Below are 14,973 nucleotides of genomic sequence, written 5' to 3'. Positions count from 1 at the left end.
GACTGAAATCTAGGTCTCCAGAATATATATAAAAAAGTACATACACAAGATAATATATACCAACACATATATACTCTTTCCACTATTCTACGCAGATGTTGAAGAATATTTACATTTAAATATGGGAATGTCTGATATTCTAAACATTCGCTTTAAACCAAATAATAAAATTTAAATCGAGGGTGCTTTGGGTTCTGGAATTTATCCTGAGTCTCCATCCTGAAACCTTTCTAAGCTAGTAGATGATAGCAATGCAGAGTTGTCAGCTTTCTAGTGTTCTCTGCTGAAATAAAAGGATCATACAGTGCTGGATGCCAACACAGCAAATAATTATACTGAGTGCTCTTTCCACCACCACTGAATCAAAAAGTGAAATTTACTGTGGATGTACCCAAATGCCTGGGATATCAGCTGTCCTGTGAAAAGTCATTACACTTGCTGAGTATCTACTATGTGCCAGATACTGGATGTACAGAAGATACAAATTGAAATGAGAAGTTATTCTTGTTCTCCAGGTGCTTACAGCCATGAGTAAGAATCACAGCACATGCTCACTGAGGACAAAATGTGAGATAAAATAAATTCCATGAAGAAGAACACAGTGCTACACTGGTCAGAATGGCCATCATCAAAAAGTCTACAAACAATAAATGCTGGAGAGGGTGGTGGAGAAAAGGGAACCCTCTTGCACTGTTGGTGGGAATGAAAATCAATAGTGCCACTATGGAATATGGTATGGAGACTCCTTACAAAACTAGGAATAAAACTACCATATGACCCAGCAATCCCCCTCCTAGGCATATACCCTGAGAAAACCAAAATTGAAAAAAGACACATGTACCCCAGTGTTCACTGTTTACAATAGCTAGAACATGGAAGCAACCTAGATGGCCATTGACAGATGAATGGATAAAGTTGTGGTACATATATACAAAGGAATATTATTCAGCCATAAAAAGGAAAGTATCTGAGTCAGTCAGTTCTAATGAGGTGGATGAACCTAGAGCCTATTATACAGAATGAAGTAAGTCAGAAAGAGAAAGATAAATACTGTATACTAGTGCATACATATGGAATCTAGAAAGATGGTACCAAAGAATTTATTCACAGGACAGCAATGGAGAAGCACACATAGAGAACAGACTTATGGACATAGGGAGAGAGGAGGAGAGGGTGAGATGTATGGAGACAGAAACATGGAAACTTACATTACCATATGTAAAATAGATAGCCAATGGAAATTTGCTGTATGTTGCAGGGAACTCAAACAGGGGCTCTGTATCAACCTAGAGGAGTGGGATGGGGCAGGAGATAGGAGGGAGTTTCAAAAGGGAGAGGACATATGTATACCTATGGCTGATTCATGTTCAGGTTTGAAAGAAAACAACACAATTCTGTAAAGCAATTATTACTCAATTAAAAAATCAGTACATTTTTTTTAAAAGGCACAGTGGTAGAAAAACCCAAAGAAAGGAATGATTAATACAGGCTGGCTTGGGGATGCAGATAGGGCAGGATGGGGATAAGGACAGAATAATTCTCTACCTTAGAATTTCTAGGATGTGAAAAATGGAAGCCCTTCAAAGTATGTTGAGAGAGAGACAGAAATGAAGAGAAAGCTAGATGGCATCAGGATAAAAAGGCAGAGCAAAATGGTGTACCTCAATTATAGTGATTCATCATTTCAGAAAACATATCCAGACCAGCAATTCAGTCATCAAGATTTATTCATTCTTGGAGATAATTAAGGCTTTAGTGTCATCCCAACTAAGTGTCTGTCTCTATAGTCAATTTTGATCTCCTCCCAAAAGAAAGCAATGCTATTGCATTAATTAAAAGAAGTAAAGCTCCACATTGGTAGGCTTTTCTTTAGCAATCATTTCTAGGATTTTAGAAAATAACTCACCAATGAACAAAATTAAGGTTTTCAGGTCTGTTGCTTTAAAGAAAGGTCAACATTTGTGAAAATTTTCACAGAGTAGGTAAATACAAATTGAAAATTTAACATACCCACATCAGTTAAATCTCCCTAAACAAATTTGGAAGGTTGCCTCTGATTTTCACTACACTATTGTTTCACTAAGAGTACAGATGGCACAATTAACTGGGTATTGACATGATGATAATGGGAAAAAATTAGCTAAGAAAGCCAAAATGTGATTTATTTAAGGAAAAAATCAATATCCATATGTAATGATCTTAAGTTCCAATGATACTATATGAAAGAGCCATTAACATCCATTCATCTTCCTAGGAGATTTCAATTTCATATGCTTAGTTACTTGTGAGAAATAAAAGATAGGATACATTACACAGTATTAAAATCTATAAGCTACACCTTGAGAATGTGGGGAATCATCACCAATTAATGAAGGCATTCAAAAAATACCTTTTAAGGATGTACTAAAAAAACCTTGTGCTACATGCTACAGTCTCCAACACAGGTACTTAACTCATGGTCTTGCAACACATGAACTCTCTAGGAGGGCAGAGAATGTCTAATCTGGGCCTAATCCAGGCTTCTGAAAGTGGTAATAAAAGTAATAATACTATTGGTATTAACTACAATAATTTTCCACTTAGTGCTCATTTCCTGTGTATCACACACAGAAATATTGAATTTCCCAGTAACAATCAACATAAAAAAATAAGGATAAAACCCAAGTATGCCATTTTTTTCAGGTTCATATTTAGCTTATTTATAAAAGCAAAATATTATAAGCATGATTCATGCCAAAATATTTTACAACTGTTTTGAAAAGCAATCTATTTCTCTCTGAGTTTCTGCAGAACCCATGCTAGCCATTCCAATGATAGATGAAAAATATTTCACAGTAAGATGTCAGTTTCAGAAAAGTTATCTTAGACTCTTAGAAGTATCTTAGAATTACCTAGACAGTCTCTATGAAAAATATTCCACATTATTTATTTTTATTGTCTTTAAGTTGATTCCAAATGTAGACAGGTTTAAGCCATAAGGCACCTTGAAAGCTTTCTCAAAAACTTTTAGGTGTAAAATATACACTAACTAAACTCGCATTCAGCCACTTCATATCATCAAGCTTTCTCCTTTTTCTTCTTACCCATGCAGCTACCCACAAGATAACTCTAAGGCTACACAGATCATTTCTCCCTGATAACTAATAAATATTCATACAAGCCTTGGAAGAAGAAAATATAAGAGGCAGGACATATTCAAATTATTTCATTTAAAAGCAATTTAAGTTTTGGAGAAGGAAATGGCAACCCACTCCAGTACTCTTGCCTGGAAAATCCCATGGACGGAGGAGCCTGGTAGGATACAGTCTATGGGGTCACAAAGAGTCAGACATGACTGAGCGACTTCACTTTCTTTCTTTCTTTCTTTTATTTTTAAGCTCATACTTACTACTCAGTTTTATATATATGCCTAAAAACAACAGATCACAGAGAACTGTATACTTTATTAGAGGGCCAAAATAATAATGAAATATGGAAAATGATTCCTTATCCAGTAATACGAAATATAATAGTTCCTCTTTCTATCTAATTGGAGTAGCTCAACATATCACTGGTGAGGGCTTCCTTTGTTATCAAATTTGCTGAAAGTAAGAATAGAACAGAGAGGGGAAAAAATGGACTGAATGGATTCTAGAGAATTAAAGGTGCTTTTCTGAGCCTAAAACTTGAGGCTAATAGAATACTATTCAGCCTTAAAAATAGAAGGAAATCCTGCCTTTTAGACAACATGGGTGAATCTGTAGGACATTACACTAAGTGAAATAAGCCAGACACAGAAGGACAAATACTGTATGACACCATATAATGAGAAATATAAAACAGTCAAGCTCTATAAAAGCAGACAGTAGAATAGTGGTTCCCAAGGACTGGTAGATGGGGAAGTGGGAATATAATAGTCAAAGGGTACAACTTTTTTATAACTACTTTATTGAGGTTTGATTAACATAAAAACCTATACATATTTAATATATTCAACTTGATGGATTTGGAGGTAAGTATAATAGGAGAAGGCAATGGCAACCCACTCCAGTACTCTTGCCTGGAAAATCCCATGGATGGAGGAGCCTGGTAGGCTGAAGTCAATGGGGTCGCTAAGAGTCGGACACGACTGAGCGACTTCACTTTCACTTTTCATTCACTTTCACTTTTCACCTTCATGCATTGGAGAAGGAAATGGCAACCCACTCCAGTGTTCTTGCCTGGAGAATTCCAGGGACGGGGGAGCCTGGTGAGCTGCCGTCTATGGGGTTGCACAGAGTTGGACACGACTGAAGCAACTTAGCAGCAGCAGCAGCATAATAGGTGAAATCATCACCACTATCCATGTCGTAAACATATCCATCACCCCTTAAAATTTCCTCCTGTCTTAATTAATTAATGTTGGGTAAGAATATTTAACATAAGAGCTACCATTTTAGCAAGTTTTAAAATACGCAATGCAAGCCTGCTCAGTTGCTCAGTTGTGTCCAACTCTTTGCAACCCCATGGACTGTAGATCACCAGGTTCTTCTGCAAGGATACTGGAGTGGGTTGCCATTTCCTTCTCCAGGGAAAATATGCAATACAATATTGTTAACTTGAGGCACTATGCTGTACAGGACATCTCTATAACTTTAAATTTTTTCATCTGAATTTTAAAAGTGATCATATACCCTGAGAAACTGTAACTCAAAAAAATACATGTACCCCAATGATTTCAACACTGTTTACAACAGTCAGGACATTGAAGCAACCTAAATGTCCATCAACAGATGAATAGATAAAGATGTCATACGTATATGCAATGGAATATTATTCAGCCATAAAAAAGGAAAATTGGGTCAATTTTAGAAATGTAGATGGACCTAGAGTCTGATATACAGAGTGAAGTAAGTCAGAGAAAAACAAATATCATGTATTAATGCATATATGTGGAATCTGGAGAAATGGTACAGATGAACCACTTTGCGGGACAAGAATAGAGATGCAGATGTAAAAAACAGATTTGTGGACATGATGGGGGTGGTGGTGGGATGAATTGGGAAATTAGAATTAACATATACACACTACCACATGTAAAACAGATATCCAGTGGAAACCTGCTGTGTAGTGCAGGAAGCTCAGCTCGGGCTTCTGTGCTGACTTAGATGGGTAGGGGTGAAGGAGGGGATACATGTACACACACAGCTGATTCACTTCTTTGTATAGCAGAAATTAACATAAACTATAAAGCAACTATGTGCATGTGTGCAGTTGTGTCTGACTCTTTGGCAACCCCATGAACTACAGCCTTTCAGGCTCCTCTGTCCTTGAGATTTCCCAGAAAAGAATACTGGATACACCAATAAAAAAAAAGAGTGGCAAACTCAGATGAAGAATGGAATTAAGTTGGAAAAGACGAACAACAAAAAGAGGCAACTCCTTAAGTATCAATGGGCTCATAATGGAGAACCTCCTCAAGCTATTAAGACAAAACACAGAAACATATGAAATGCAGAAATGGTGGCTGAGAACTCCTAATTTATTTCTGTCCACTTTCTTTCCTACATACAGTCCTTGCTGATTTGGAATAGGCACCTATTCCAAGTTCAGTAAATTCAGTCTTCAAACTCATTAAATAATTTAATAAGGGTGTTTTTATTTGTTAGCTACCAACAGATGCTTCCCTGGTAGCTCAGCTAATAAAGAAGCCACCTGCAGTGCAGGAGACCCTGGTTCAATTCCTGGGTCGGGAAGAGCCACTGGAGAAGAGATAGGCTACCCACTCCAGTATTCTTGGGCTCCCCTGGTGGCTCAGCTGGTAAAGAATCTGCCTACAATGCGGGGGACCTGGGTTCGATTCCTGGGTTGGGAAGATCCCCTGGAGAAAGGAAAGGCTACCCACTCCAGTGTTCTGGCCTAGAGAATTCCATGGACTGTATACTCTATGGGGTCAAAAGAGTTGGACATGACTGAGCAACTTTCACTTCACTTCACCAACAGGCTCAGATGGTAAAGAATCTGCCTGCGATGTAGGAGACCCAGATTCGACCCCTGGGTCAGGAAGATCCCCTGGAGAAGGGTATGGCAACCCACTCCAGTATTTTTGCCTGAAGAATTCCATGGAGGAGACTGGTGGGTTTTAATCCATGGGGTTGCAAAGAATCAGACACGACTGAGTAACTAATACTTTCACTTTTCACTCTCAACAGGAAATCCTACAGAATTATTTCATCTCAGTGGGCTGTTTCACAAGGGTGGCCCAATTCAAGTTTAATGAAAACCTACACCATTTCCTGCTATGACTTATCAGGAAATTCAGTAATTTCCCAGTCAATCCGTTGAAGAAAATTAAACTCATCCAGTGGGTAAAGGCTTATTTTACCATGATCTGGAATAAGTGAAATACTGAATGTCCAGCATATGAGAACATTCAAATGTCTACTACTGATTTCACCCCTTGAACTTGAGGGGGTCCAGTCATGTAACACCAGTGGAACTACCTAACCTAAGAAACTGAGAAGGCAATTCTGGAGAAAAACAATGCTGTGAAGGGACACTGTCCTACCCAAAGACATCTATCCCATAGCTCAAGAGGTCAGAGTGGAGTGTTCTTCCAAATATTTTTCTTCTGATGTTGGGACCATGGAAACCAGGAGGCTAAAATTAACAACTCCAAAACCAAAATAGAGAAGTCTTGGATGTTTAGCTGGAGGAAAGCATTTATCAAGAGGTAGGGAAAAACAAACAAAAAATCTCCGAAGTCCATCTGTATAACAGCCATGATTCTGAGTTTGGCTCTCAGACGCTGTGAGAAGATGAAATTGCATCATCGTGTTCAAAATACAGCTGTTTTCACCTGAAGCAGATGTGAGCCTTATTAGTCACCATGACATATTATTATGCATGGGTATTGCCTAGTAGAGTCAGGTAACTCCACTTAACTGTTAACATCCCTCAGTCTTAGAGGTTGAGGAGGCTCCTGGCTTGGAACAAACAAAATAGAAGGAACTAGATTTTCTTTCAAATCCCTCCTGCAAGCGAAATAAATCAAAACAAAACCAAAACAACAAAGAACCAATAGGCAAACTGGGGTGGGCTTGACTGAGGACAGATTTCAGAAAAAAACAGCAGGGCCCTCGAAGGGAAATAGAAAGCTCTGCACAAACAGGTTGGCCACTGCACCCAGTAAAAAACAAGTGCTGGCCTGGAACCCGGTCTGGCAGCACCTCTTCAGTTCATTTCAGTCACTCAGTCGTGTCCAATTCTTTGCAACCCCACAGGCTGCAGCACGCCAGGCCTCCCTGTCCATCATCAACTCCCAGAGTTTACTCAAACTCATGTCCATTGAGTTGGTGACGCCATCCAACCATCTCATCCTCTGTTGTCCCCTTCTCTACCTGCCTTCAACCTTTCCAAGCATCAGGATCATTTTCCAATGAGTCTCAGCAGATGGCCAAAGTATTGGAGTTTCAGCTTCAGTCAGTCTTTCCAATGAATATTCAGGACTGACTTCCTTTAGGATGGACTGGTTGGACCTCCTTGCAGTCCAAAGGACTCTCAAGAGTCTCCTCCAACACCACAGTTCAAAAGCATCAATTTTTTGGCACTTAGCTTTCTTTATAGTCCAACTCTCACATCCATACATGACTACTAGATATACTTCTTACACTTTAGTTAAAACTCTTATTCTGATTCAGTAGGTCTGGAGAGGGCCCAGATGCTATATTTCTAATAAATTCCCATGTGATGCTGATACTACTGGTTCATGGACCGTGCTTGGTTCATCAAGGCTTTAGGGACCATAAATGGGTAAACTTAAGGAAATAGCTTAACAATATTTGAGACAGTTTTTCCCTTGTAGAACGGTCCATACAAAATAGACTCCTTCCCTCAACAATCACACTACCCTCCTCTCATACATTACATCACTCATCACAGTTGGTTTCTGATTGACATAAGGGCCTAAAGTTAGTAGATTCCTTGTTTCATTAGCAACTCTGCAGTAAATGATGAAGGCGACGCAAAAAGAGGCAGGAGAGCAGGCAGTGGGTAGCAAGTCAGGCCACAAAAGAACACAGGAATTAATTCCAAATCACCATAAGAAATAGAAGAAGAGGAAAATTACTAAAAATAGCCAAAAACTGCTAATAAAGTAGAGAGGATTCTACTTTAATGGTAGAGACCATTATAATTTGGGGACGTCAATACAAAGAGGTCGGTAAAATACTAGACGTACAAATTAAACCTACAGCAGAGCTTCTAGTTGAACCTATGAAGCAAAAAGCTCCTAAATGTTTCTAGGAAACACAGAATGATAATTAGAAACTAATTATACTAATATGAACAATGTCATTGAATATTCTCTTTATTTCACAATGAACATTGTTGGTGTATATTAATGAACCTTAATATCAGGCACTTCACGGCCCAATTTCATTCTTGCTTTTTAATTAAAGATTTAATATTGTCAATCCAGAGTTCTAATATGATATTATACTGGAATTGTATGAGGTATTGTTACTTGAAGAACTCGACTAAAATTTTAAATTTGCCATTATAGCAGATAACGCGAACCTGAAGGTCAGCTTAAACTGATTGGCAATCCTTTCACATTCAGCCATTTTTGCACATGTATATTGTCATAAAAACTCCTGAACTGAAATGCCTTTGGAGGGGCTGCACACTATCTTTTAAATAAGTTTTACTTACGTTTATTTATTGTTGGCTGCAGTGGGCCTTCGTTACTGCATGTGCTTTCCCTAGTTGGGGCGAGTGGGGGCTACTCGCTAGTTGTGGTGCTCAGGCTTCTCACTGTTCTCCATTTGTAGTCTCTTGTAAAGCATGGGCTCTAGGTTACACTGGCTTCAGCAGTTGCAGTTCCCAGGCTCTAGAGCACAGGCTCAATCGTTGTGGTGTATGGGCTTAGTTGCTCCACAGCATGTGGAATCTTCTTGCATCAAAGAGCAAGCCCATGTTTTCTGCATTGGCAGGTGAATTCTTTACCACTGAGCCACCAGGGGAGCTGGCTACGCACTACTGAATCGACCACAATCCCAGTTCAGATGGGAAACTTAGTGGACTTTTGTGCCTGGATTCTGAATGCATTTCAGTTTACAGCCCTTGTATTGAAGTATCTTAAGGAGATATGTTCTCTTTTACAATGGTTGACAAAATAACAAGTAGTTTTCACATTTTGTGTTTAAAGGTAAAGCTAACTCTCTGAGTTACTGATGGCAAGGAGTTTAATATTTACTTGAGGATATAGGACATATTAAAGGAGGGCATGGCAACTCACTCCAGTATTCTTGTCTGGTGAATCCCATGGATAGAGGAGCTTGACAGTCCACAGGGTCACAAAGAGTTGGACACATCTGAAGTGACTTAGCACACACACACGCATAGGGCATACAGAAAATAACTATAAGCCAAGGTGAGGTATAATAATAGAGGCAAAACAATAACAAAACATGTTTTGAGAGAACAGAGAAAAAGGTTCAGAATAGTTTTCTCCAAAGAGCTTTCTGAGATAACCATTGAAGAATGGACAGTATTTAATGGTCTGAATGACCTAGAAGTCTGGAAGTGGGCGAGTGATGAAGGAAGTCCCAGATGTGGAAAAATATAAGGCATCACCAAGGAAGAACAAGAAACTAGAACAAAGTGGGCTTAAAAGACAGTAACAGGAAAAAAGAGAATACATTTCATTAGAGCAAAATATCATTTTATTTCAGCCTTCATCTGCTCCATTGCGTTCTCTCTTTCATCTGAGAGCAATGCAGTTATGAAACACCAACATCTGGGCCTGCCTACTTGTTTTCTGGTCCTAATTATTAGCATAGTCCCAAGGCTGAATTCTTCCAATCTCTGGTCTTCTTTTGATCCTTGTTCACAAGGATGCATAGTACAACTCTTGCTGATGACTCTCATCAAGCACCCTGCCCCCGCCACATGCTCAGCACCAGCCTCCTTACTATGCTTAATCACTGCTAAGGCTTTGGTCTTTCTGATTTTGTTCTCTTCTCTAACCTGTGCAAGCCAAGGCCAGAGCACCCCCGAGTCCCCTGAGCTTGGCCGTTCACTGTCTCCTGGAGCCAGAGCACATATTTCTAAGCACTTTCATCATAACATTCTCAGCAAACATTGTACATGTCTCCATATTTCCCACTGTATCAGAATTAAACTCTTTGGTTGGCTTTCAAAGACCCTCATTATTTGACCCAACTCTAGCCGTTCCCGTCTATCCACCCAGTTCTCAGCAGTTTGGTCCCTCTAAGTTCTACATGCAGAGTTGGTTGCAGTAGTAGTCTTAAGCCTGATAAAATTCTTCATTTTTCAAACTCAGCTTATCACTACTCTTCAGGAACCCTTTCTTGACTCCTCATTGATTTCAGTCACCCTCCTAACTTCTGTATATAATCTACATCATGCTGGCTCATACATTTTAATTTTAATATTACTTTCTATTATTTCACATTTATTACATTTTTGCAATTAAATTTTGGTAAGATTATGGTTTTTTTGCAGTTTTGACTTGTTTTACTGTCAAGTATCCAACATAATGTTGATCATGTCATGAGTTTTTATAAATAATTATTGAATAAGGAGTTAGAAAGAGCTTCAATAAGTAAATGGCTAGAACAGATTTTAAATAGTTTTGTGAAAAGTGCTGGAGGAAATAGTGTTACACTGAATGCAGACTTACCAGAGAAGACACTAGGTATCTTGGAGAGGAAACTTTTGACAGTACGAATAGGAATTCCGTTTTTTTCATCTTGCATGCGTGCTATGACGTCTTCCATCTAAATAAAAATAATAAAATAATTAGAGCATTTAATTTTTTTAATTTTATTTTATTTTTAAACTTTACAATATTGTATTAGTTTTGCCAAATACCGAAATGAATCCGCCACAGGTATACCCGCGTTCCCCATCCTGAACCCTCCTCCCTCCTCCCTCCCCTACCCTCCCTCTGGGTAGTCCCAGTGCACCAGCCCCAAGCATCCAGTACCGTGCATCAAACCTGGACTGGCGACTCGTTTCATACATGATATTATACATGTTTCAATGCTATTCTCCCAAATCTCCCCACCCTCTCCCTCTCCCACAGAGTCCATAAGACTGATCTATACATCGGTGTCTCTTTTGCTGTCTCGTACACAGGGTTATTGTTACCATCTTTCTAAATTCCATATATATGCGTTAGTATACTGTATTGGTGTTTTTCTTTCTGGCTTACTTCACTCTGTATAATAGGTTCCAGTTTCATCCATCTCATTAGAACAGATTCAAATGTATTCTTTTTAATGGCTGAGTAATACCACAGCTTTCTTATCCATTCATCTGCTGATGGGCATCTAGGTTGCTTCCATGTTCTGGCTATTATAAACAGTGCTGTGATGAACATTGGGGTACACGTGTCTCTTTCCCTTCTGGTTTCCTCAGTGTGTATGCCCAGCAGTGGGATTGCTGGGCAGAGGAAGGTAAACTTCCAAACTCATTCTATGAGGCCACCATCACCCTAATACCAAAACCTGACAAAGATCCCACAAAAAAAGAAAACTACAGGCCAATATCACTGATGAACATAGATGCAAAAATCCTTAACAAAATTCTAGCAATCAGAATCCAACAATACATTAAAAAGATCATACACCATGACCAAGTGGGCTTTATCCCAGGGATGCAAGGATTCTTCAATATCCGCAAATCAATCAATGTAATACACCACATTAACAAATTGAAAAACAAAAACCATATGATTATCTCAATAGATGCAGAGAAAGCCTTTGACAAAATTCAACATCCATTTATGATAAGAACTCTCCAGAAAGCAGGAATAGAAGGAACATACCTCAACATAATAAAAGCTATATATGACAAACCCACAACAAACATTATCCTCAATGGTGAAAAATTGAAAGCATTTCCTCTAAAGTCAGGAACAAGACAAGGGTGCCCACTTTCACCATTACTAATTAAAGCATTTTAAAAGTTGAACTTTTTGAGAAAAAAAATAGTTCTCATAAGAATTTTGTATATCTGTTTTGCTTAGCTAAGAATAATGCCATGTTTTTGTCTTTCTACACTTTATCATATAAATATTTTCAGTTTGGTTAAAAGGTGATTGATAAAACAGAAAGGTGGCTATTTTTGAGTCCACTAAGCTTAAGAATAATTTTGTGCTTAGAATATTACCTCTCTCCTGTTTTCATATTCTTTGGTTATAAATGATAGAAAATATTGTGATAATAAGATCCACATTTCATTAGTGCTAGCTCTTAAGCTCAGTACAAAAGAAAATAGAAGACTTAAAAGCATCAGCTTGGATTTCCTCTTCAAATAAGAGAGTTTCTATTATTTAATTTAATATTAACGCCTACAACCTGTGATCTGCCTAGAAATACAGGACTAATTGCCAGCAACTGTTGCTTCTCTTGTTCAGGCATTTACTAAAGTCAGATATGAAATGTACATGCACCAACACACATGTACACAATTAATAAAATAAATGTCACATGATAGCTTTTGCCTATTTACTACCTTCTAAGGTATGTATTTTTCTTTCAATTTGATTAGTACATTCTCTTCTGTTTCTGAAATTTTTCAGTTTTAAAGGGCTTTGCTTTACCAAGTCTAATATGAAATTTAGTTATAAATAACATTCATTCAAATCACAGCTTCTGACTTTTGTATGTGCTTCTAAACCTATGGCACATATATATACACATACATACGTTGTATGAACACTATGAATCTCAAAATCTATTCATTTATGACCCTATAAATGGCTTAGTGGTAAAGAACCCCATCTGCCAATGCAGGAGACACAGGAAATGCGGGTTCAATCTCTGGGTCAGGAAGATCCCCTGAAGAAGGAAATGGCAACCCACTCCAGTATTCTTGCCTAGGAAGTCCATGGACAGATGACTTAGCGACTAAACAACAACAAAATTACTGATGCTGGATTCTAGACCAGACTTACAGAAGGCACTATGGATGTGAAAATGAATATAATACACTTGCTGCCTTCAAAAAAATTCAGGCAATATTGAAAACAATGGTAAAATTTGAGTAAGGTTTCATTAATAGTGTAGTACCAATATCAATTTCCCATTTTTGAAAATTATGCTATAAATATATAAGATGCTGGAATTAGAGGAAACTGAGTAAAGGACATAGAACTTTCTGTACTATTTTTGCATCCCTTTCTGTGAATCTAAAATTACTCAAAATAAAACATTAAAAAAAGTTTTATTTTATATTGGAGTGTAGTAAATTAACAATGTTGTGATAGTTTAGGGTAAGTGGCAAAGGGATTCAGCCATACATATACATGTATCCATTCTCCCCCAAACTCCCCTCCCATCCAGGCTACCACATAACATTGAGAAGAGTTCCATGTGCTATACAGTAGGTCCTTCTTAGTTATCCATTTAAAATATAGCAGTATATATATGTCCATCCAAACTCCCTAAATATCCCTTCCCCCCATTCTTCCCCTCAATGTCGAATTGTTTTATCCATCAATTATCAACCAATACAACTTCAGAACAATATTCAATGAAGAAATCTTACTTGCCTGGGTAAGTATTTTCAGGTTTATTAACATGAGAAACTGAGATGTGGGAAGAATGGATATAAGATCTTATTATCATTTATGACTCTCTGAACAAGCTAAGTAAGTTCTCTAAGGCTTCATTTTCTCATGTATAAAATGCATATAATGATATTTATAATTACTCTTTCACAATATTTGTAGGATTGGGTTGGGGCAAAAGGGGTAATTTACTAAACAAGCTAGCATATACAAAGCACCATACATGGGCAGACAACAAATATTGGACTTCAGATGTCTATAAACACCCCTGATACTTAGCGATGTATATTTTCCACTCCTTATGTCCCTTTTCCATGTGAAAGCAGCACCATTAGCTGAATTCTCTTGCCTCTCTCTGTTCCCCAATTAACTCCACTCTGGGGATCTAGGCTGACTTAGGTAGAGGATTGGTAAAGAGAAATTGGCCTATTGGGCCCATCGCTTTCCTGTGGGGAAGCCCCTATCCAAATCTGCTGATTTAGAGAGGCCCACCCCAGTGGGTGACTAGTCAGTTAGGTACTAGGTTTTAGGATTAAGTCTCCCGTGTTCACAAATACTCTTCAATATAATAGCTTTGTCAGCAATCAAGGTGCTACTGTGATCTCTAACTGCTTTACTTTCTGGTTGTGAGTTTCAATGGGTTCTGAATTCAGATAGGAAAGGAAGTCTTTTTTCTAAGATCAGACCCCCCAAACACACCAACATATTCAATTCTTCACATGTAGTAAATATATTTCATCCAATTACAGAATCATGAAAAAGATCCACTTTTATAACTTTTATTTTGTTGTTGTTTGTCCTTCATTCATCTGACACAATGTTCAGAAGTGACAAATAAGCTGCTTTGCTTTACCTAATATCAGCCTGTAAACCTTTGTATGATTAGCTTACTAGTTTAAACCCGGCCACCTATGATGGACATGGAAACCTCTCTGACTCTCACTTTAATCAATTCAGCTCCCCAGCATGTGACAATCATCACCTCTGGTCTTGGGTGTGGAATTAAGGTCTGCTTCTCAGTCTGTTGAATTTCAAAGGACCAAGGTTATGAATGTGGGAATTAAGAGTAACCTATGTGGTTGTATTTTAAAATCTTCCATTTTTTGAGCCATAATTTCCACAGGAGGAAAAAGTTTAAAAATCCATGTAAAAACAGGATTTGTATTCCAGATTGAAAATGTGATGACCAAAATGAATTCATCTGTTTTTATCTTAATTCAGATATGATCTATGCATGAACTTTATCATGAAATAGAAAGAGCAAACAAAGATAAATTCAATCTAGTTTTTAAAAGCTAAGATCAGTCACAAAGGCCACATATAATAAAAAATCATTCTAAACTCATTTAAGCATTCACTCAGAGTCTATTTTTAAAATAAGCAGGTTTTAACATGCTTGATCACCAGCATTCTCA

The 14,973-nt window shown here is 37.9% G+C and overlaps 1 protein-coding gene across 8 annotated transcripts in view; it reads right to left on the bottom strand.

The window, feature by feature from the left end:
• Nucleotides 1–14,973, bottom strand: part of RGS7 (regulator of G protein signaling 7) — a 486,948-nt gene that overhangs the window by 195,087 nt on the left and 276,888 nt on the right. For 7 of the 8 annotated variants that reach the window (NM_174169.2, XM_024976011.2, XM_059875223.1 and 4 more), the window contains 1 exon segment: nucleotides 10,664–10,760. In NM_174169.2, coding sequence (NP_776594.1) covers nucleotides 10,664–10,760 — 97 coding nt within the window. 8 annotated transcript variants of the gene reach the window in all.

This window comes from Bos taurus, chromosome 16 (assembly GCF_002263795.3).
Source record: "Bos taurus isolate L1 Dominette 01449 registration number 42190680 breed Hereford chromosome 16, ARS-UCD2.0, whole genome shotgun sequence".
In the NCBI taxonomy this organism is placed as follows: Eukaryota; Metazoa; Chordata; class Mammalia; order Artiodactyla; family Bovidae; genus Bos; species Bos taurus.
This window is presented reverse-complemented; position numbering and strand designations above follow the sequence as displayed.